We start from the raw sequence: 22,500 nt of genomic DNA on the forward strand, positions 1-22,500 counted from the left end.
TCTGTATCAGATGGTCTGTATCAGATGGTCTGTATCCGATGGTCTGTACCAGATGGTCTGTATCAGATGGTCTGTATCAGATGGTCTGTATCAGATGGTCTGTATCAGATGGTCTGTATCAGATGGTCTGTATCAGATGGTCTGTATTAGATGGTCTGTATCAGATGGTATGTATCAGATGGTCTGTACCAGATTGTCTGTATCAGATGGTCTGTACCAGATGGTCTGTACTAGGTGTGTGCGTAGTGGTGTGTGTAGTGTAGTGGTGAGTTTATTGTAGTGGTGAGTTTAGTGTAGTGGTGGGTGTACTGGTGTGTGTGTAGTGTAGTGGTGTGTGTAGATGGTGGGTGGGTGTGTGTAGTGGTGTGTGTAGGGTAGTGGTGTGTGTAGTGTAGTGTGTGTGTAGTGTAGTGGTGTGTTTAGTATAGTGGTGGGTGTACTGGTGTGTGTGTAGTGTACTGGTGTGTAGTGTACTGGTGTGTGTGTAGTGGTGTGTGTGTAGTGTACTGGTGTGTGTGTAGTGTACTGGTGTGTGTGTAGTGGTGTGTGTGTGTGTGTGTGTGTGTAGTGGTGTGTGTAGTGTAGTGGTGTGTGTAGTGTAGTGTGTGTGTAGTGTAGTGGTGTGTTTAGTATAGTGGTGGGTGTACTGGTGTGTGTGTAGTGTACTGGTGTGTGTGTAGTGTACTGGTGTGTGTGTAGTGGTGTGTGTGTAGTGTACTGGTGTGTGTGTAGTGTAGTGTACTGGTGTGTGTGTAGTGGTGTGTGTGTAGTGGTGTGTGTGTACTGGTGTGTGTGTAGTGTACTGGTGTGTGTGTAGTGGTGTGTGTGTGTGTAGTGTGTAATAGGTGGGTTGGAAGCCTCTCCCACACAGCAGATGCAAGGCTGCAGGTCATCCCACCTCATGTGAACAGGATCGGGGCATGACACACACACACACACACGCACACGCACACGCACACGCACACGCACACACACACACGACAGCTTGTGTGTGACATAGCGGTTGCATCACAGGGAAAGAGAGGAGCGAGGAGAGGACAGATGTGTCTCAGTGCCCCTTGAGGGGGACTGGTGTCCTCCATCGCAGGTCAAGTGGCTCTAAATGAAACCTCTGGTGTCGGGGTTGAGGAGGAGAGGCCATGGAGCTCTATCAGGGACTGAGGCAGTTTATACCTGCAGTGCGAACGCAACACTGTATATTGTTCAATATAGTGTGGCAAAATTACAGGTCCTTCCCCAAAAATCCTGCGTTTTCTAGAAATCCCGGTTGGAAGGTTACCAGAATCAGGAGGGAATAAGCAGGACATCTGTGAATCCTTCTAATGAGATTTCTGAAAAACCCAGTTCAGCAAAATGATTGTACTTTGTTCCAGAAGTCATCATACATACCGTTGTTTCCCAGGGTCTTCATCATGACCTCCGTCTGGGCGAACTCATAGCTGTAGTCCTGTTCTGAGGAGGCCTCGCTGCCTGTCTCTACGTCTGCCTCTACATAGCTCTCCCTGGGGGACGCCCTCTCCAGCTCCTTCAGACGCTCACGCCGCTTCCGCCCAGGCAGGTTTATCCTACAGCACACAGGAGGTACACTCAGTTCCTGCCTCTACAGCACACAGGAGGTACACTCAGTTCCTGCCTCTACAGCACACAGGAGGTACACTCAGTTCCTGCCTCTACAGCACACAGGAGGTACACTCAGTTCCTGCCTCTACAGCACACAGGAGGTACACTCAGTTCCTGCCTCTACAACACACAGGAGGTACACTCAGTTCCTGCCTCTACAGCACACAGGAGGTACACTCAGTTCCTGCCTCTACAACACACAGGAGGTACACTCAGTTCCTGCCTCTACAACACACAGGAGGTACTCTCAGTTCCTGCCTCTACAGCACACAGGAGGTACACTCAGTTCCTGCCTCTACAGCACACAGGAGGTACACTCAGTTCCTGCCTCTACAGCACACAGGAGGTACACTCAGTTCCTGCCTCTACAGCACACAGGAGGTACACTCAGTTCCTGCCTCTACAGCACACAGGAGGTACACTCAGTTCCTGCCTCTACAGCACACAGGAGGTACACTCAGTTCCTGCCTCTACAACACACAGGAGGTACACTCAGTTCCTGCCTCTACAACACACAGGAGGTACACTCAGTTCCTGCCTCTACAGCACACAGGAGGTACACTCAGTTCCTGCCTCTACAGCACACAGGATGTACACTCAGTTCCTGCCTCTACTGCACACAGGAGGTACCCTCAGTTCCTGCCTCTACAGCACACAGGAGGTACCCTCAGTTCCTGCCTCTACAGCACACAGGAGGTACACTCAGTTCCTGCCTCTACAGCACACAGGAGGTACACTCAGTTCCTGCCTCTACAGCACACAGGAGGTACACTCAGTTCCTGCCTCTACAGCACACAGGAGGTACACTCAGTTCCTGCCTCTACAGCACACAGGAGGTACACTCAGTTCCTGCCTCTACAGCACACAGGAGGTACTCTCAGTTCCTGCCTCTACAGCACACAGGAGGTACACTCAGTTCCTGCCTCTACAGCACACAGGAGGTACACTCAGTTCCTGCCTCTACAGCACACAGGAGGTACACTCAGTTCCTGCCTCTACAGCACACAGGAGGTACACTCAGTTCCTGCCTCTACAGCACACAGGAGGTACACTCAGTTCCTGCCTCTACTGCACACAGGAGGTACCCTCAGTTCCTGCCTCTACAGCACACAGGAGGTACCCTCAGTTCCTGCCTCTACAGCACACAGGAGGTACACTCAGTTCCTGCCTCTACAGCACACAGGAGGTACACTCAGTTCCTGCCTCTACAGCACACAGGAGGTACCCTCAGTTCCTGCCTCTACAGCACACAGGAGGTACACTCAGTTCCTGCCTCTACAGCACACAGGAGGTACACTCAGTTCCTGCCTCTACAGCACACAGGAGGTACTCTCAGTTCCTGCCTCTACAGCACACAGGAGGTACACTCAGTTCCTGCCTCTACAGCACACAGGAGGTACACTCAGTTCCTGCCTCTACAGCACACAGGAGGTACACTCAGTTCCTGCCTCTACAGCACACACAGGAGGTACACTCAGTTCCTGCCTCTACAGCACACAGGAGGTACACTCAGTTCCTGCCTCTACAGCACACAGGAGGTACTCTCAGTTCCTGCCTCTACAGCACACAGGAGGTACACTCAGTTCCTGCCTCTACAGCACACAGGAGGTACACTCAGTTCCTGCCTCTACAGCACACAGGAGGTACACTCAGTTCCTGCCTCTACAGCACACAGGAGGTACACTCAGTTCCTGCCTCTACAGCACACAGGAGGTACACTCAGTTCCTGCCTCTACAGCACACAGGAGGTACTCTCAGTTCCTGCCTCTACAGCACACAGGAGGTACACTCAGTTCCTGCCTCTACAGCACACAGGAGGTACACTCAGTTCCTGCCTCTACAGCACACAGGAGGTACACTCAGTTCCTGCCTCTACAGCACACAGGAGGTACACTCAGTTCCTGCCTCTACAGCACACAGGATGTACACTCAGTTCCTGCTTCTACAGCACACAGGAGGTACACTCAGTTCCTGCCTCTACAGCACACAGGAGGTACACTCAGTTCCTGCTTCTACAGCACACAGGAGGTACACTCAGTTCCTGCCTCTACAGCACACAGGAGGTACACTCAGTTCCTGCCTCTACAGCACACAGGAGGTACACTCAGTTCCTGCCTCTACAGCACACAGGAGGTACACTCAGTTCCTGCCTCTACAGCACACAGGAGGTACACTCAGTTCCTGCCTCTACAGCACACAGGAGGTACACTCAGTTCCTGCCTCTACAGCACACAGGAGGTACTCTCAGTTCCTGCCTCTACAGCACACAGGAGGTACACTCAGTTCCTGCCTCTACAGCACACAGGAGGTACACTCAGTTCCTGCCTCTACAGCACACAGGAGGTACACTCAGTTCCTGCCTCTACAGCACACAGGAGGTACACTCAGTTCCTGCCTCTACAGCACACAGGATGTACACTCAGTTCCTGCTTCTACAGCACACAGGAGGTACACTCAGTTCCTGCCTCTACAGCACACAGGAGGTACACTCAGTTCCTGCTTCTACAGCACACAGGAGGTACACTCAGTTCCTGCCTCTACAGCACACAGGAGGTACACTCAGTTCCTGCCTCTACAGCACACAGGAGGTACACTCAGTTCTTGCTTCTACAGCACACAGGAGGTACACTCAGTTCTTGCTTCCTGCTTCTTAACATTCCCAAAAATTCACAGCTTTTCCAGAAATCCTGATGGGAGGGTTCTGGATTTCCTGCTGTTTTGGGGAATATTTACAACCAGGATTTCTGGAAAATCTCTAGTTAACTTTGTCCAGTAGATGTTCATGTTCTGTAGAGAAACTCCTCACCTGAAGAAGTGGTTGTTGCCCCACAATATGCGGTCTCCATGCCACAGGTGGACCAAGGACTCAGTCATGGTTCCATTCACACAGGTTCTGTTGGAGCAGAGAAATACAGTCTGATGATGTCATATTGAGGTGTGTTGTGGGACAGTAGACATCCCATCCTGCTGTACCTCCTCTTCCAGACAGAGAGTAACACAGCACATCAAATATCCTCATATCACCCACCAACAGTAAAGACTACCAATGAGATAGCCTCATATCACCCACCAACAGTAAAGACTACCAATGAGATATCCTCATATCACCCACCAACAGTAGAGACTACCAATGAGATATCCTCATATCACCCACCAACAGTAAAGACTACCAATGAGATATCCTCATATCACCCACCAACAGTAAAGACTACCAATGAGATATCCTCATATCACCCACCAACAGTAAAGACTACCAATGAGATATCCTCATATCACCCACCAACAGTAAAGACTACCAGTGAGATATCCTCATATCACCCACCAACAGTAAAGACTACCAATGAGATGTCCTCATATCACCCACCAACAGTAAAGACTACCAATGAGATATCCTCATATCACCCACCAACAGTAAAGACTACCAATGAGATATCCTCATATCACCCACCAACAGTAAAGACTACCAATGAGATATCCTCATATCACCCACCAACAGTAAAGACTACCAATGAGATATCCTCATATCACCCACCAACAGTAAAGACTACCAATGAGATGTCCTCATATCACCCACCAACAGTAAAGACTACCAATGAGATATCCTCATATCACCCACCAACAGTAAAGACTACCAATGAGATATCCTCATATCACCCACCAACAGTAAAGACTACCAATGAGATATCCTCATATCACCCACCAACAGTAAAGACTACCAATGAGATATCCTCATATCACCCACCAACAGTAAAGACTACCAATGAGATGTCCTCATATCACCCACCAACAGTAAAGACTACCAATGAGATATCCTCATATCACCCACCAACAGTAAAGACTACCAATGAGATGTCCTCATATCACCCACCAACAGTAAAGACTACCAATGAGATGTCCTCATACCACCCACCAACAGTAAAGACTACCAATGAGATATCCTCATATCACCCACCAACAGTAAAGACTACCAATGAGATATCCTCATATCACCCACCAACAGTAAAGACTACCAATGAGATATCCTCATATCACCCACCAACAGTAAAGACTACCAATGAGATGTCCTCAAATCACCCACCAACAGTAAAGACTACCAATGAGATATCCTCATATCACCCACCAACAGTAAAGACTACCAATGAGATATCCTCATATCACCCACCAACAGTAAAGACTACCAATGAGATATCCTCATATCACCCACCAACAGTAAAGACTACCAATGAGATATCCTCATATCACCCACCAACAGTAAAGACTACCAATGAGATATCGTCATATCACCCACCAACAGTAAAGACTACCAATGAGATGTCCTCATATCACCCACCAACAGTAAAGACTACCAATGAGATATCCTCATATCACCCACCAACAGTAAAGACTACCAATGAGATATCCTCATATCACCCACCAACAGTAAAGACTACCAGTGAGATATCCTCAAATCACCCACCAACAGTAAAGACTACCAATGAGATATCCTCATATCACCCACCAACAGTAAAGACTACCAATGAGATATCCTCATACCACCCACCAACAGTAAAGACTACCAATGAGATATCCTCATATCACCCACCAACAGTAAAGACTACCAATGAGATATCCTCATATCACCCACCAACAGTAAAGACTACCAATGAGATGTCCTCATATCACCCACCAACAGTAAAGACTACCAATGAGATATCCTCATATCACCCACCAACAGTAAAGACTACCAATGAGATATCCTCATACCACCCACCAACAGTAAAGACTACCAATGAGATATCCTCATATCACCCACCAACAGTAAAGACTACCAATGAGATATCCTCATATCACCCACCAACAGTAGAGACTACCAATGAGATATCCTCATATCACCCACCAACAGTAAAGACTACCAATGAGATGTCCTCATATTTCATAGATAGCCTTTACTGGGACGGGTGGTGGGGGAGAGGCAGGGAGGGAGAGAGGGAGGAGGGGCAGGCAGGCAGGCAGGCAAGGAGGGAGGGAGGGATGCAGGGAGGGAGGGGGATGTTTGATATCAAAGCAGGAGGTTGAGATCAGAAATACCTCAGCTATGAGGTCATGAGAAACTCCAGTCAGGTCCAGTTCACTCATCCATGTGCGTGTACTGTGTGTGTGCGTACTGTGTGTGTGTGTACTGTGTGTGTACTGTGTGTGCATACTGTGCGTGTGTGTGTGTTAGCTCACCTGGCATTCTCTATAGGGGTGAGGGTGACCTCCCCCCCGTCTGGGCTGATCTCCAACACACAGTGTTCTGACTGGATACCAATCCCAAAGAGCTGGATGTCCTGAGAGGTGTCTGCACCCACACGCGTGTGTTCCTACACACACACACACACACACACACGCACGCACGCACACACACACACACACACACACACACACACACACACACACACACACACACACACACACACACACACACACACACACACACACACACACACACACACACACACACACACACACACACACACACAGAGAGAGGAGATGATGATTTCCCATAATTCATGTGGGTCAGGTCCTACTTCAATCCAATGGCAGGTTGACATCTGATCTGACGCAACAGACTGCAATTCACTTTCCCCACAGACTCAGATATGTACCACTTATATGACTGGTGATATCATTACTTCCCCACAGACTCAGATATGTACCACTTATATGACTGGTGATATCATTACTTCCCCACAGACTCAGATATGTACCACTTATATAACTGGTGATATCATTACTTCCCCACAGACTCAGATATGTACCACTTATATAACTGGTGATATCATTACTTCCCCACAGACTCAGATATGTACCACTTATATAACTGGTGATATCATTACTTCCCCACAGACTCAGATATGTACCACTTATATAACTGGTGATATCATTACTTCCCCACAGACACACAGACTCAGATATGTACCACTTATATAACTGGTGATATCATTACTTCCCCACAGACTCAGATATGTACCACTTATATAACTGGTGATATCATTACTTCCCCACTGACTCAGATATGTACCACTTATATAACTGGTGATATCATTACTTCCCCACAGACTCAGATATGTACCACTTATATGACTGGTGATATCATTACTTCCCCACAGACTCAGATATGTACCACTTATATAACTGGTGATATCATTACTTCCCCACAGACACACAGACTCATATATGTACCACTTATATAACTGGTGATATCATTACTTCCCCACAGACTCAGATATGTACCACTTATATAACTGGTGATATCATTACTTCCCCACTGACTCAGATATGTACCACTTATATAACTGGTGATATCATTACTTCCCCACAGACACACAGACTCAGATATGTACCACTTATATAACTGGTGATATCATTACTTCCCCACAGACTCAGATATGTAACACTTATATAACTGGTGATATCATTACTTCCCCACTGACTCAGATATGTACCACTTATATAACTGGTGATATCATTACTTCCCCACAGACTCAGATATGTACCACTTATATAACTGGTGATATCATTACTTCCCCACAGACTCAGATATGTACCACTTATATAACTGGTGATATCATTACTTCCCCACAGACTCAGATATGTACCACTTATATAACTGGTGATATCATTACTTCCCCACAGACTCAGATATGTACCACTTATATAACTGGTGATATCATTACTTCCCCACAGACACAGACTCAGATATGTACCACTTATATAACTGGTGATATCATTACTTCCCCACAGACTCAGATATGTACCACTTATATAACTGGTGATATCATTACTTCCCCACAGACTCAGATATGTACCACTTATATAACTGGTGATATCATTACTTCCCCACAGACACAGACTCAGATATGTACCACTTATATAACTGGTGATATCATTACTTCCCCACAGACTCAGATATGTACCACTTATATAACTGGTGATATCATTACTTCCCCACAGACTCAGATATGTACCACTTATATAACTGGTGATATCATTACTTCCCCACAGACTCAGATATGTACCACTTATATAACTGGTGATATCATTACTTCCCCACAGACTCAGATATGTACCACTTATATAACTGGTGATATCATTACTTCCCCACAGACTCAGATATGTACCACTTATATAACTGGTGATATCATTACTTCCCCACAGACTCAGATATGTACCACTTATATAACTGGTGATATCATTACTTCCCCACAGACACACAGACTCAGATATGTACCACTTATATAACTGGTGATATCATTACTTCCCCACAGACTCAGATATGTACCACTTATATAACTGGTGATATCATTACTTCCCCACTGACTCAGATATGTACCACTTATATAACTGGTGATATCATTACTTCCCCACAGACTCAGATATGTACCACTTATATAACTGGTGATATCATTACTTCCCCACTGACTCAGATATGTACCACTTATATAACTGGTGATATCATTACTTCCCCACAGACACACAGACTCAGATATGTACCACTTATATAACTGGTGATATCATTACTTCCCCACAGACTCAGATATGTAACACTTATATAACTGGTGATATCATTACTTCCCCACTGACTCAGATATGTACCACTTATATAACTGGTGATATCATTACTTCCCCACAGACTCAGATATGTACCACTTATATAACTGGTGATATCATTACTTCCCCACAGACTCAGATATGTACCACTTATATAACTGGTGATATCATTACTTCCCCACAGACTCAGATATGTACCACTTATATAACTGGTGATATCATTACTTCCCCACAGACACACAGACTCAGATATGTACCACTTATATAACTGGTGATATCATTACTTCCCCATAGACTCAGATATGTACCACTTATATAACTGGTGATATCATTACTTCCCCACTGACACAGATATGTACCACTTATATAACTGGTGATATCATTACTTCCCCACTGACACAGATATGTACCACTTATATAACTGGTGATATCATTACTTCCCCACAGACACAGACTCAGATATGTACCACTTATATAACTGGTGATATCATTACTTCCCCACAGACTCAGATATGTACCACTTATATAACTGGTGATATCATTACTTCCCCATAGACTCAGATATGTACCACTTATATAACTGGTGATATCATTACTTCCCCATAGACTCAGATATGTACCACTTATATAACTGGTGATATCATTACTTCCCCATAGACTCAGATATGTACCACTTATATAACTGGTGATATCATTACTTCCCCATAGACTCAGATATGTACCACTTATATAACTGGTGATATCATTACTTCCCCACAGACACAGACTCAGATATGTACCACTTATATAACTCTCTCTCCCCCCCTTCTATCTCTCTCTCCCCCTTCTACCTCTCTCTCTCCCCCTTCTATCTATCTCCCTTCTACCTCTCTCTCTCTCCCCCTTCTATCTCTCTCTCTCCCCTTCTATCTATCTCCCCCTTCTATCTCTCTCTCTCCCCTTCTATCTCTCTCACTCTCTCCCCCTTCGATCTCTCTCTCTCCCCCTTCTCTCTCTCTCTCTCTCTACCTCCCCCTTCTATCTCTCTCTCTCTCCCCCTTCTCTCTCTCTCTCTCTCTCCCCCTTCTCTCTCTCTCTCTCTACCTCCCCCTTCTCTCTCTCTTTCTCTCTCTCTCTCCCCTTGTCTTTCCCTCTGTCATCACAGAATGGGTGTAGTTAAACAAACATCCCACTTCCAAAGGATGTCCGACACTCCTTCGCTCCTGCAGCTGTATCAGCTACTTAACATAACCCCAGTAAGTCAGTCTCTTGTTCATTCCATTGTGTGTGTGTGGGTGTCATTCCACACTGGTATGCAGGGCAGGCTTGCTGTCCAGGCCGGAGCCCAGACACAGACCTGTTGTTCTGTAGGCATGAAGGAGGCTCTGCTCTACTCTACTCTCTCCCTCTCTCTCCCTGTCCCTCTGCTCTCTCTCTCTCCCTGCCCCTCTGCTCTCTCTCTCTCCCTGCCCCTCTGCTCTCTCTCTCTCCCTGCCCCTCTACTCTCTCTCTCTCTCCCTGCCCCTCTGCTCTCTCTCTCTCCCTGCCCCTCTGCTCTCTCTCTCCCCCTGCCCCTCTACTCTCTCTCTCTCTCTCCCTGCCCCTCTGCTCTCTCTCTCTCTTTCCCTGCCCCTCTGCTCTCTCTCTCTCTCCCTGCCCCTCTACTCTCTCTCTCCCTGCCCCTCTGCTTTCTCTCTCTCCCTGCCCCTCTGCTCTCTCTCCCTGCCCCTCTGCTCTCTCTCTCTCCCTGCCCCTCTGCTCTCTCTCTCTCCCTGCCCCTCTGCTCTCTGTCTCTCTCTAACCCTGCCCCTCTGCTCTCTCTCCCTGCCCCTCTGCTCTCTCTCTCTGCCCCTCTGCTCTCTCTCTGCCCCTCTGCTCTCTGTCTCTCTCTCCCTGTCCCTCTGCTCTCTCTCTCTCCCTGCCCCTCTGCTCTCTCTCTCTCCCTGCCCCTCTGCTCTCTCTCTCTCCCTGCCCCTCTGCTCTCTCTCTCTCCCTGCCCCTCTACTCTCTCTCTCTCTCTCCCTGCCCCTCTGCTCTCTCTCTCTCCCTGCCTCTCTGCTCTCTCTCTCTCCCTGCCCCTCTGCTCTCTCTCTCTCTCCCTGCCCCTCTGCTCTCTCTCTCTCTCTCTCTCTCCCTGCCCCTCTAATCTCTCTCTCCCTGCCCCTCTGCTCTCTCTCTCTCCCTGCCCCTCTGCTCTCTCTCTCCCTGCCCCTCTGCTCTCTCTCTCTCCCTGCCCCTCTGCTCTCTCTCTCCCTGCCCCTCTGCTCTCTGTCTCTCTCTAATCCTGCCCCTCTGCTCTCTCTCCCTGCCCCTCTGCTCTCTCTCTCTGCCCCTCTGCTCTCTCTAACCCTGCCACTCTGCTCTCTCTCACTGCCCCTCTGCTCTCTATCACTGCCTCTCTGCCCCTCTGCTCTCTCTCTCACCCTGCCCCTCTGCTCTCTCTCCCCCTATACAGTATAGTACATAGGGCTCTGTTTGGGACTCCTCTCAGCCACTGAGCCAGTTGTCTGTCTGCGCTGTGACTATGTGTCCACTCCCTTTCCTTTCCTGTGTTCTCATAGCGTCATCCTGTTGCAGTGTGAACCAGAGCCCTGTAGTTAGAGAGTTCCTGCATTATGATGCATTTACATGACACTTCAACATTCTATGGCAGCAACCCCAGAGAACTTATTTAGTTTAGAGGTGCTGATTAAAGGGGAATCAACTGCAAGCTATAAAACAAAGAACGAGAGTCACACTCTATATATAAACTCCCAGGCATTTATTGGGTATAACATCACTGTGCCTTCTTCAGGGTGCCTGAGAGCAGAGGGTGCCTCCTTCAGGGTGCCTCCTTCAGGGTGCCTCCTTCAGGGTGCCTTCTTCAGGGTGCCTGAGAGCAGAGGGTGCATCCTTCAGGGTGCCTTCTTCAGGGTTACAGAGAGCAGAGGGTGCCTTCTTCAGGGTGCCTGAGAGCAGAGGGTGCCTCCTTCAGGGTGCCTGAGAGCAGAGGGTGCCTCCTTCAGGGTGCCTCCTTCAGGGTGCCTCCTTCAGGGTGCCTGAGAGCAGAGGGTGCCTCCTTCAGGGTGCCTGAGAGCAGAGGGTGCCTCCTTCAGGGTGCCTCCTTCAGGGTGCCTGAGAGCAGAGGGTGCCTTCTTCAGGGTGCCTGAAAGCAGAGGGTGCCTCCTTCAGGGTGCCTGAAAGCAGAGGGTGCCTCCTTCAGGGTGCCTCCTTCAGGGTGCCTCCTTCAGGGTGCCTGAGAGCAGAGGGTGCCTCCTTCAGGGTGCCTTCTTCAGGGTTACAGAGAGCAGAGGGTGCCTCCTTCAGGGTTACAGAGAGCAGAGGGTGCCTCCTTCAGGGTGCCTGAGAGCAGAGGGTGCCTCCTTCAGGGTGCCTGAAAGCAGAGGGTGCCTCCTTCAGGGTGCCTTCATCAGGGTTCCTGAAAGCAGAGGGTGCATCCTTCAGGGTGCCTGAGAGCAGAGGGTGCCTCCTTGAGGGTGCCTCCTTCAGGGTGCCTGAGAGCAGAGGGTGCATCCTTCAGGGTGCCTGAGAGCAGAGGGTGCCTCCTTCAGGGTGCCTGAGAGTAGAGGGTGCCTCCTTCAGGGTGCCTGAGAGCAGAGGGTGCATCCTTCAGGGTGCCTGAGAGCAGAGGGTGCCTCCTTCAGGGTGCCTGAGAGCAGAGGGTGCCTCCTTCAGGGTGCCTTCTTCAGGGTTACAGAGAGCAGAGGGTGCCTCCTTCAGGGTGCCTGAGAGCAGAGGGTGCCTCCTTCAGGGTGCCTGAGAGCAGAGGGTGCATCCTTCAGGGTGCCTGAGAGCAGAGGGTGCCTCCTTCAGGGTGCCTGAGAGCAGAGGGTGCATCCTTCAGGGTGCCTGAGAGCAGAGGGTGCATCCTTCAGGGTGCCTGGGAGTAGAGGGTGCCTCCTTCAGGGTGCCTGAGAGCAGAGGGTGCCTATTTCAGGGTGCCCCAAGAAGTTTATATATAGTGTGCGACTCTCTTTATTAATTTGTAAAGCCATGTTAGTTCCCCATTAACAATACATGGTGTATATTTTAACAATGCTATGTAAGTGAATGTCTACAATATTCTCTAAATATATATCTCTGGTGTCCACTACACAGACTACAGGCTAGCATCATCCTACTGTACTGTCTACTACACAGACTACAGGCTAGCATCATCCTACTGTACTGTCTACTACACAGACTACAGGCTAGCATCATCCTACTGTACTGTCTACTACACAGACTACAGGCTAGCATCACCCTACTGTACTGTCTACTACACAGACTACAGGCTAGCATCATCCTACTGTACTGTCTACTACACAGACTACAGGCTAGCATCATCCTACTGTACTGTCTACTACACAGACTACAGGCTAGCATCATCCTACTGTACTATCTACTACACAGACTACAGGCTAGCATCATCCTACTGTACTGTCTACTACACAGACTACAAGCTAGCATCATCCTACTGTACTGTCTACTACACAGACTACAGGCTAGCATCATCCTACTGTACTGTCTACTACACAGACTACAAGCTAGCATCATCCTACTGTACTGTCTACTACACAGACTACAGGCTAGCATCATCCTACTGTACTGTCTACTACACAGACTACAAGCTAGCATCATCCTATTGTACTGTCTACTACACAGACTACAGGCTAGCATCATCCTACTGTACTGTCTACTCTACCGACTACAGGCTAGCATCATCCTACTGTACTGTCCACTACACAGACTACAGGCTAGCATCATCCTACTGTACTGTCTACTACACAGACTACAGGCTAGCATCATCCTACTGTACTGTCTACTACACAGACTACAAGCTAGCATCATCCTACTGTACTGTCTACTACACAGACTACAGGCTAGCATCATCCTACTGTACCGTCTACTGTACTGGTGTTGTGGTCGGTGTTGGTGTTGTGGTCGGTGGTAGGTGTTGTGGTTGGTGTTGATGTTGTGGTTGGTGTTGTGGTTGTAGTTGTGGTCGGTGTTGTAGTTGTGGTTGGTGTTATGGTCGGTGTTGTAGTTGTGGTTGGTGTTGTGGTTGTGGTTGTAGTTGTGGTCGGTGTTGGTGTTGTGGTCGATGTTGTGGTTGGTGTTGTGGTTTGTAGCTGTGGTTGTAGCTATGGCCGGTGTTGTGGTTGTGGTTGGTGTTGTAGTTGTGGTTGTAGCTGTGGTCGGTGTTGTGGTTGCGGTTGGTGTTGTAGCTGTGGTTGTAGCTGTGGTCGGTGTTGTGGTCGGTGTTGTGGTCGTGGTTGGTGTTGTGGTTGTGCTTGTAGTTGGTGTTGTGGTTGGTGTTGTGGTTGGTGTTGTGATTGTGGTTGGTGTTGTGATTGTGGTTGGTGTTGTGATTGGTGTTGTGATTGTGGTTGGTGTTGTGGTTAGTGTTGTGGGTGTGATTGTGGTTAGTGTTGTGATTGTGGTTGGTGTTGTGGTTTGGTGTTGTGGTTAGTGTTGTGGGTGTGATTGTGGTTGGTGTTGTGATTGTGGTTGTGGTTGGTGTTGTGGTTGGTGTTGTGGTTGGTGTTGTGATTGTGGTTGGTGTTGTGGTTGGTGTTGTGATTGTGGTTGGTGTTGTGGTTGGTGTTGTGGTTGTGCTTGTAGTTGGTGTTGTGGTTGGTGTTGGGGTTGTGCTTGTAGTTGATGTTGGTGTTGTGGTTGGTGTTGTGGTTGGTGTTGTGGTTGGTGTTGTGATTGTGGTTGGTATTGTGGTTGGTGTTGTGGTTGTGGTTGGTGTTGTGGTTGGTGTTGTGGTTAGTGTTGTGGTTGTGGTTGGTGTTGTGGTTGTGATTGTGGTTGGTGTTGTGATTGTGGTTGGTGTTGTGGTTGGTGTTGTGGTTAGTGTTGTGGTTGTGGTTGTTGTTGTGGTTGTAATTGTGGTTGGTGTTGTGGTTGTGGTTGTGGTTGGTGTTGTGGTTGTGATTGTGGTTGGTGTTGTGGTTGGTGTTGTGGTTGTGATTGTGGTTGGTGTTGTGATTGTGGTTGGTGTTGTGGTTGTGATTGTGGTTGGTGTTGTGGTTGTGATTGTGGTTGGTGTTGTGATTGTGGTTGTGGTTGGTGTTGTGATTGTGGTTGGTGTTGTGGTTGGTGTTGTGGTTGGTGTTGTGATTGTGGTTGGTGTTGTGGTTGGTGTTGTGATTGTGGTTGGTGTTGTGGTTGGTGTTGTGATTGTGGTTGGTGTTGTGATTGTGGTTGGTGTTGTGATTGTGGTTGGTGTTGTGGTTGGTGTTGTGGTTGGTGTTGTGGTTAGTGTTGTGGTTGGTGTTGTGGTTGTGATTGTGGTTGTGGTTGGTGTTGTGATTGTGGTTGGTGTTGTGGTTGGTGTTGTGGTTGTGATTGTGGTTGGTGTTGTAGTTGGTGTTGTGATTGTGGTTGGTGTTGTGGTTGGTGTTGTGGTTGGTGTTGTGGTTGGTGTTGTGATTGTGGTTGGCGTTGTGATTGTGGTTGGTGTTGTGGTTGTGGTTGGTGTTGTGATTGTGGTTGTGGTTGGTGTTGTGATTGTGGTTGATGTTGTGGTTGGTGTTGTGGTTGGTGTTGTGATTGTGGTTGGTGTTGTGGTTGGTGTTGTGATTGTGGTTGGTGTTGTGGTTGGTGTTGTGATTGTGGTTGGTGTTGTGATTGTGGTTGGTGTTGTGGTTGTGATTGGTGTTGTGATTGTGGTTGTGGTTGTGGTTGTGATTGTGGTTGGTGTTGTGGTTGGTGTTGTGGTTGGTGTTGTGGTTGTGATTGTGGTTGGTGTTGTGATTGTGGTTGGTGTTGTGATTGTGGTTGGTGTTGTGGTTGGTGTTGTGATTGTGGTTGGTGTTGTGGTTGGTGTTGTGATTGTGGTTGGTGTTGTGATTGTGGTTGGTGTTGTGATTGTGGTTGTTGTTGTGGTTGTGGTTGGTGTTGTGGTTGGTGTTGTGATTGTGGTTGGTGTTGTGGTTGGTGTTGTGATTGTGGTTGGTGTTGTGATTGTGGTTGGTGTTGTGATTGTGGTTGGTGTTGTGGTTGTGGTTGGTGTCGTGGTTGGTGTTGTGGTTGTGTACCTTTAGGTAGTAGACCAGCAGCTCATTGAGGGCGGGGTCTGCATTCAGGTTGACCAGGAAACACTTGTCATCTCCAACTTTGATCCCAGACGTCTCCAGGGAGATCCCCATACTCTCTAGCTGCTGCTGACGCTCCTATGGAAATATAACAAACATATGTCATTTTACCTCTGCACAGACATTTACTACCAACGGTTTAGTGCGAATGCAGAAGCTTCCATGTGATATGAATCTGCTAAATGAATGTGAGTGAGGGTGTAGGTTACCGTAGCAATCTCCTCTGTGTTGCGTAGTTTCTGCTCCCAGGTAACGGTCATCTCCTGGATCAGCTTCTCTGACTCCTGAAGCCTCTCCTTCAGCTCTGGAGCCTTTAGAGACTGGAACATAGACACACACGGACCAGTCAGAACGGACCAGCCAGGATGGACCAGCCAGGACAGACCAGCCAGGACGGACCAGCCAGGACGGACCAGTAAGGACGGACCAGTCAGATCGGACCAGCCAGGACGGACCAGTCAGGACGGACCAGTCAAAACGGACCAGCCAGGATGGACCAGTCAGGACGGACCAGAAAGGACGGACCAGCCAGGACGGAGCAGTCAGGACGGAACAGCCAGGACGGACCAGTCAAAACGGACCAGTCAGGATGGACCAGTCAGGACGGACCAGTCAGGACGGACCAGCCAGGACGGACCAGTCAGGACGGAACAGCCAGGACGGACCAGTCAAAACGGACCAGTCAGATCGGACCAGTCAAAACGGACCAGTCAGATCGGACCAGTCAAAACGGACCAGTCAGATCGGACCAGTCAGGACGGACCAGTCAGGACGGACCAGCTAGGACGGACCAGCCAGGACGGACCAGCCAGGACGGAACAGTCAAAAAGGACCAGCCAGGACGGACCAGCCAGGACGGACCAGCCAGGACGGACCAGCCAGGACGGACCAGCCAGGACGGACCAGTCAGGACGGACCAGTCAGGACGGACCAGCCAGAACGGACCAGCCAGGACGGAACAGTCAAAAAGGACCAGCCAGGACGGACCAGTCAGGACGGACCAGTCAGGACGGACATGTCAGATCGGACCAGCCAGGACGGACCAGTCAGAACGGACCAGCCAGGACGGACCAGCCAGGACGGACCAGCCCGGACGGACCAGCCCGGACGGAACAGTCAAAAAGGACCAGTCAGGACGGACCAGTCAAAACGGACCAGCCAGGATGGACCAGTCAGGACTGACCAGTCAGGACGGACCTGTCAGATCGGACCAGCCAGGACGGACCAGTCAGGACGGACCAGTCAGGACGGACTAGTCAGAACGGACCAGCCAGGACGGACCAGCCCGGACGGACCAGCCCGGACGGACCAGCCAGGACGGAACAGTCAAAAAGGACCAGCCAGGACGAACCAGCCAGGACGGACCAGCCAGGACGGACCAGTCAGGACGGACCAGCCAGGACGGCCAGTCAGGACGGACCAGTCAGGACGGACCAGCCAGAACGGACCAGCCAGGACGGAACAGTCAAAAAGGACCAGTCAAGACGGACCAGTCAAAACGGACCAGTCAGGACGGACCAGTCAGGACGGACCAGCCAGGACGGAACAGTCAAAAAGGACCAGCCAGGACGGACCAGCCAGGACGGACCAGCCAGGACGGACCAGCCAGGACGGACCAGTCAGGACGGACCAGTCAGGACGGACCAGCCAGAACGGACCAGCCAGGACGGAACAGTCAAAAAGGACCAGCCAGGACGGACCAGTCAGGACGGACCAGTCAGGACGGACCTGTCAGATCGGACCAGCCAGGACGGACCAGTCAGAACGGACCAGCCAGGACGGACCAGCCAGGACGGACCAGCCCGGACGGACCAGCCCGGACGGAACAGTCAAAAAGGACCAGTCAGGACGGACCAGTCAAAACGGACCAGCCAGGATGGACCAGTCAGGACTGACCAGTCAGGACGGACCTGTCAGATCGGACCAGCCAGGACGGACCAGTCAGGACGGACCAGTCAGGACGGACTAGTCAGAACGGACCAGCCAGGACGGACCAGCCCGGACGGACCAGCCCGGACGGACCAGCCAGGACGGAACAGTCAAAAAGGACCAGCCAGGACGAACCAGCCAGGACGGACCAGCCAGGACGGACCAGTCAGGACGGACCAGCCAGGACGGCCAGTCAGGACGGACCAGTCAGGACGGACCAGCCAGAACGGACCAGCCAGGACGGAACAGTCAAAAAGGACCAGTCAAGACGGACCAGTCAAAACGGACCAGTCAGGACGGACCAGTCAGGACGGACCAGCCAGGACGGACCAGTCAGGACGGACCAGTCAGAACGGACCAGCCAGGACGGACCAGCCAGGACGGACCAGCCAGGACGGACCAGCCAGGACGGACCAGCCCGGACGGACCAGTCAAAACGGACCAGCCAGAACGGACCAGCCAGGACGGAACAGTCAAAAAGGACCAGTCAGGACGGAACAGTCAAAACGGACCAGTCAGGACGGACCAGTCAGGACGGACCAGCCAGGACGGACCAGTCAGGACGGACCAGTCAGAACGGACCAGCCAGGACGGACCAGCCCGGACGGACCAGCCAGGACGGACCAGTCAAAACGGACCAGTCAGATCGGACCAGTCAGATCGGACCAGCCAGGACGGACCCGGACCAGCCAGGACGGACCAGCAGGACGTACGTGTGTGTGTGCCTCTGTGTGTGTCTCCTACCTCAGCCTGAGAGAGCTGTACTCTGAGTTTCTCCACTTCCTCCCGGAGCTCTCTGATGATGCGTGCGTTGGGGTCTTCATTGACCACGGCGTGGTTGACGATCCTCTTGGCGCGGTCTGCGTAACGCAGCGTGGACAACGTCTCCTCGTAGTTATCAGCTGCTGGGCTCACCGTGGCGATCATACACGTCTTACTGTTGCCACCCAGGTTGTCCTGGCAACACCGAGGGAGGGATAGGAACAAACAGTTGAATTGATAGACAGTTATAATGTAGACTTCAGTGTTGGTGAATGTGATAGGAGCGTGAGTGAGTGTGTTAGTACAGACCTTGAGAAGCCAGGTGAGGACAGAGTCTCTGTAAGGAACAAACTTATTCTTCCCCCCTTTCCCTGCAGACTGGTCCGCCAGCGCAGAGATCACACAGCCCAGTGTGGTAAGAGACCTACGCACGCACGCACGCACGCACGCACGCACACACACACACACACAGGGAGAAAGACACTCAACATACCTCCATGATATATCTTTACATAAATGTCTTGCATCAGAGTGTCATCAACCAATAAAACATGTCTAAAAAAGGATTTCACAGTTTCGTAAAACCAACAGAAGTTTACTTCCTGTATTACAGTGACTGTATCATCACATGATCCATTACATTTACTGAACATAACATCTAAACAGTGGAGGTATTGGATGTTAACAGTAGAGGTATTGGATGTTAACAGTAGAGGTATTGGATGTTAACGGTAGAGGTATTGGATGTTAACGGTAGAGGTATTGGATGTTAACAGTAGAGGTATTGGATGTTAACAGTAGAGGTATTGGATGTTAACAGTGGAGGTATTGGATGTTAACAGTAGAGGTATTGGATGTTAACGGTAGAGGTATTGGATGTTAACAGTGGAGGTATTGGATGTTAACAGTAGAGGTAGTGGATGTTAACAGTAGAGGTATTGGATGTTAACAGTAGAGGTAGTGGATGTTAACAGTAGAGGTATTGGATGTTAACAGTAGAGGTATTGGATGTTAACAGTGGATGTATTGGATGTTAACAGTAGAGGTATTGGATGTTAACAGTAGAGGTATTGGATGTTAACGGTAGAGGTATTGGATGTTAACAGTAGAGTTATTGAATGTTAACGGTAGAGGTATTGGATGTTGACAGTAGAGGTATTGGATGTTAACGGTAGAGGTATTGGATGTTAAAGGTAGAGGTAGTGGATGTTAACAGTAGAGGTATTGGATGTTAACGGTAGAGGTATTGGATGTTAACAGTAGAGGTAGTGGATGTTAACGGTAGAGGTATTGGATGTTAAAGGTAGAGGTAGTGGATGTTAACAGTAGAGGTATTGGATGTTAACAGTAGAGGTATTGGATGTTAATGGGAGAGGTATTGGATGTTAACAGTAGAGGTATTGGATGTTAACGGTAGAGGTATTGGATGTTAACAGTAGAGGTGTTGGATGTTAACAGTAGAGGTATTGGATGTTAACGGTAGAGGTATTGGATGTTAACAGTAGAGGTATTGGATGTTAACAGTAGAGGTATTGGATGCTAACAGTAGAGGTATTGGATGTTAACAGTAGAGGTATTGGATGTTAACGGTAGAGGTATTGGATGTTAACGGTAGAGGTATTGGATGTTAACAGTAGAGGTATTGGATGTTAACAGTAGAGGTATTGGATGTTAACAGTAGAGGTATTGGATGTTAACGGTAGAGGTATTGGATGTTAACAGTAGAGGCATTGGATGTTAACAGTAGAGGTATTGGATGTTAACGGTAGAGGTATTGGATGTTAACAGTAGAGGTGTTAACAGTAGAGGTATTGGATGTTAACAGTAGAGGTATTGGATGTTAACAGTAGAGGTATTGGATGTTAACGGTAGAGGTATTGGATGTTAACGGTAGAGGTATTGGATGTTAACAGTAGAGGTATTGGATGTTAACAGTAGAGGTATTGGATGTTAACGGTAGAGGTATTGCATGTTAACAGTAGAGGTGTTAACAGTAGAGGTATTGGATGTTAACGGTAGAGGTATTGCATGTTAACAGTAGAGGTATTGGATGTTAACAGTAGAGGTATTGGATGTTAACAGTAGAGGTATTGGATGTTAACAGTAGAGGTATTGGATGTTAACGGTAGAGGTATTGCATGTTAACAGTAGAGGTGTTAACAGTAGAGGTATTGGATGTTAACGGTAGAGGTATTGCATGTTAACAGTAGAGGTATTGGATGTTAACAGTAGAGTTATTGGATGTTAACAGTAGAGGTATTGGATGTTAACGGTAGAGGTATTGGATGTTAACAGTAGAGGTATTGGATGTTAACGGTAGAGGTATTGGATGTTAACAGTAGAGGTATTGGATGTTAACGGTAGAGGTATTGGATGTTAACAGTAGAGGTATTGGATGTTAACAGTAGAGGTATTGGATGTTAACAGTAGAGGTATTGGATGTTAACGGTAGAGGTATTGGATGTTAACAGTAGAGGTATTGGATGTTAACGGTAGAGGTATTGGATGTTAACAGTAGAGGTATTGGATGTTAACAGTAGAGGTATTGGATGTTAACAGTAGAGGTATTGGATGTTAACAGTAGAGGTATTGGATGTTAACAGTAGAGGTATTGGATGTTAACAGTAGAGGTATTGGATGTTAACAGTAGAGGTATTGGATGTTAACAGTGGAGGTATTGGATGTTAACAGTAGAGGTATTGGATGTTAACAGTAGAGGTATTGGATGTTAACAGTAGAGGTATTGGATGTTAACAGTAGAGGTATTGGATGTTAACAGTAGAGGTATTGGATGTTAACAGTAGAGGTATTGGATGTTAACAGTAGAGGTATTGGATGTTAACAGTAGAGGTATTGGATGTTAACAGTAGAGGTATTGGATGTTAACAGTAGAGGTATTGGATGTTAACAGTAGAGGTATTGGATGTTAACAGTAGAGGTATTGGATGTTAACAGTAGAGGTATTGGATGTTAACAGTAGAGGTATCGCATGTTAACAGTAGAGGTATTGGATGTTAACAGTAGAGGTATTGGATGTTAACAGTAGAGGTGTTGGATGTTAATGGTAGAGGTATTGGATGTTAACAGTAGAGGTATTGGATGTTAACAGTAGAGGTATTGGATGTTAACGGTAGAGGTATTGGATGTTAACGGTAGAGGTATTGGATGTTAACAGTAGAGGTGTTGGATGTTAATGGTAGAGGTATTGGATGTTAACGGTAGAGGTATTGGATGTTAACAGTAGAGGTATTGGATGTTAACAGTAGAGGAATTGGATGTTAACGGTAGAGGTATTGGATGTTAACAGTAGAGGTTTGGATGTTAACAGTAGAGGTATTGGATGTTAACAGTAGAGGTATTGGATGTTAACGGTAGAGGTATTGGATGTTAAAAGTAGAGGTATTGGATGTTAACAGTAGAGGTATTGGATGTTAACAGTAGAGGTATTGGATGTTAACAGTAGAGGTATTGGATGTTAACGGTAGAGGTATTGGATGTTAAAAGTAGAGGTATTGGATGTTAACAGTAGAGGTATTGGATGTTAACAGTGGAG

At 48.4% G+C, this 22,500-nt stretch overlaps 1 protein-coding gene across 1 annotated transcript in view; it reads right to left on the reverse strand.

The window, feature by feature from the left end:
* The window catches only part of LOC135531456 (kinesin-like protein KIF13A), a 92,052-nt gene that overhangs the window by 58,807 nt on the left and 10,745 nt on the right, over positions 1-22,500 (reverse strand). The window contains 7 exon segments of the mRNA XM_064959494.1: positions 1,390-1,565; positions 4,427-4,513; positions 6,829-6,962; positions 16,200-16,334; positions 16,466-16,576; positions 18,930-19,142; positions 19,257-19,371. Coding sequence (XP_064815566.1) covers positions 1,390-1,565; positions 4,427-4,513; positions 6,829-6,962; positions 16,200-16,334; positions 16,466-16,576; positions 18,930-19,142; positions 19,257-19,371 — 971 coding nt within the window.

The sequence above is a fragment of the Oncorhynchus masou genome, unplaced genomic scaffold, assembly GCF_036934945.1.
Source record: "Oncorhynchus masou masou isolate Uvic2021 unplaced genomic scaffold, UVic_Omas_1.1 unplaced_scaffold_1593, whole genome shotgun sequence".
In the NCBI taxonomy this organism is placed as follows: domain Eukaryota; kingdom Metazoa; phylum Chordata; class Actinopteri; order Salmoniformes; family Salmonidae; genus Oncorhynchus; species Oncorhynchus masou.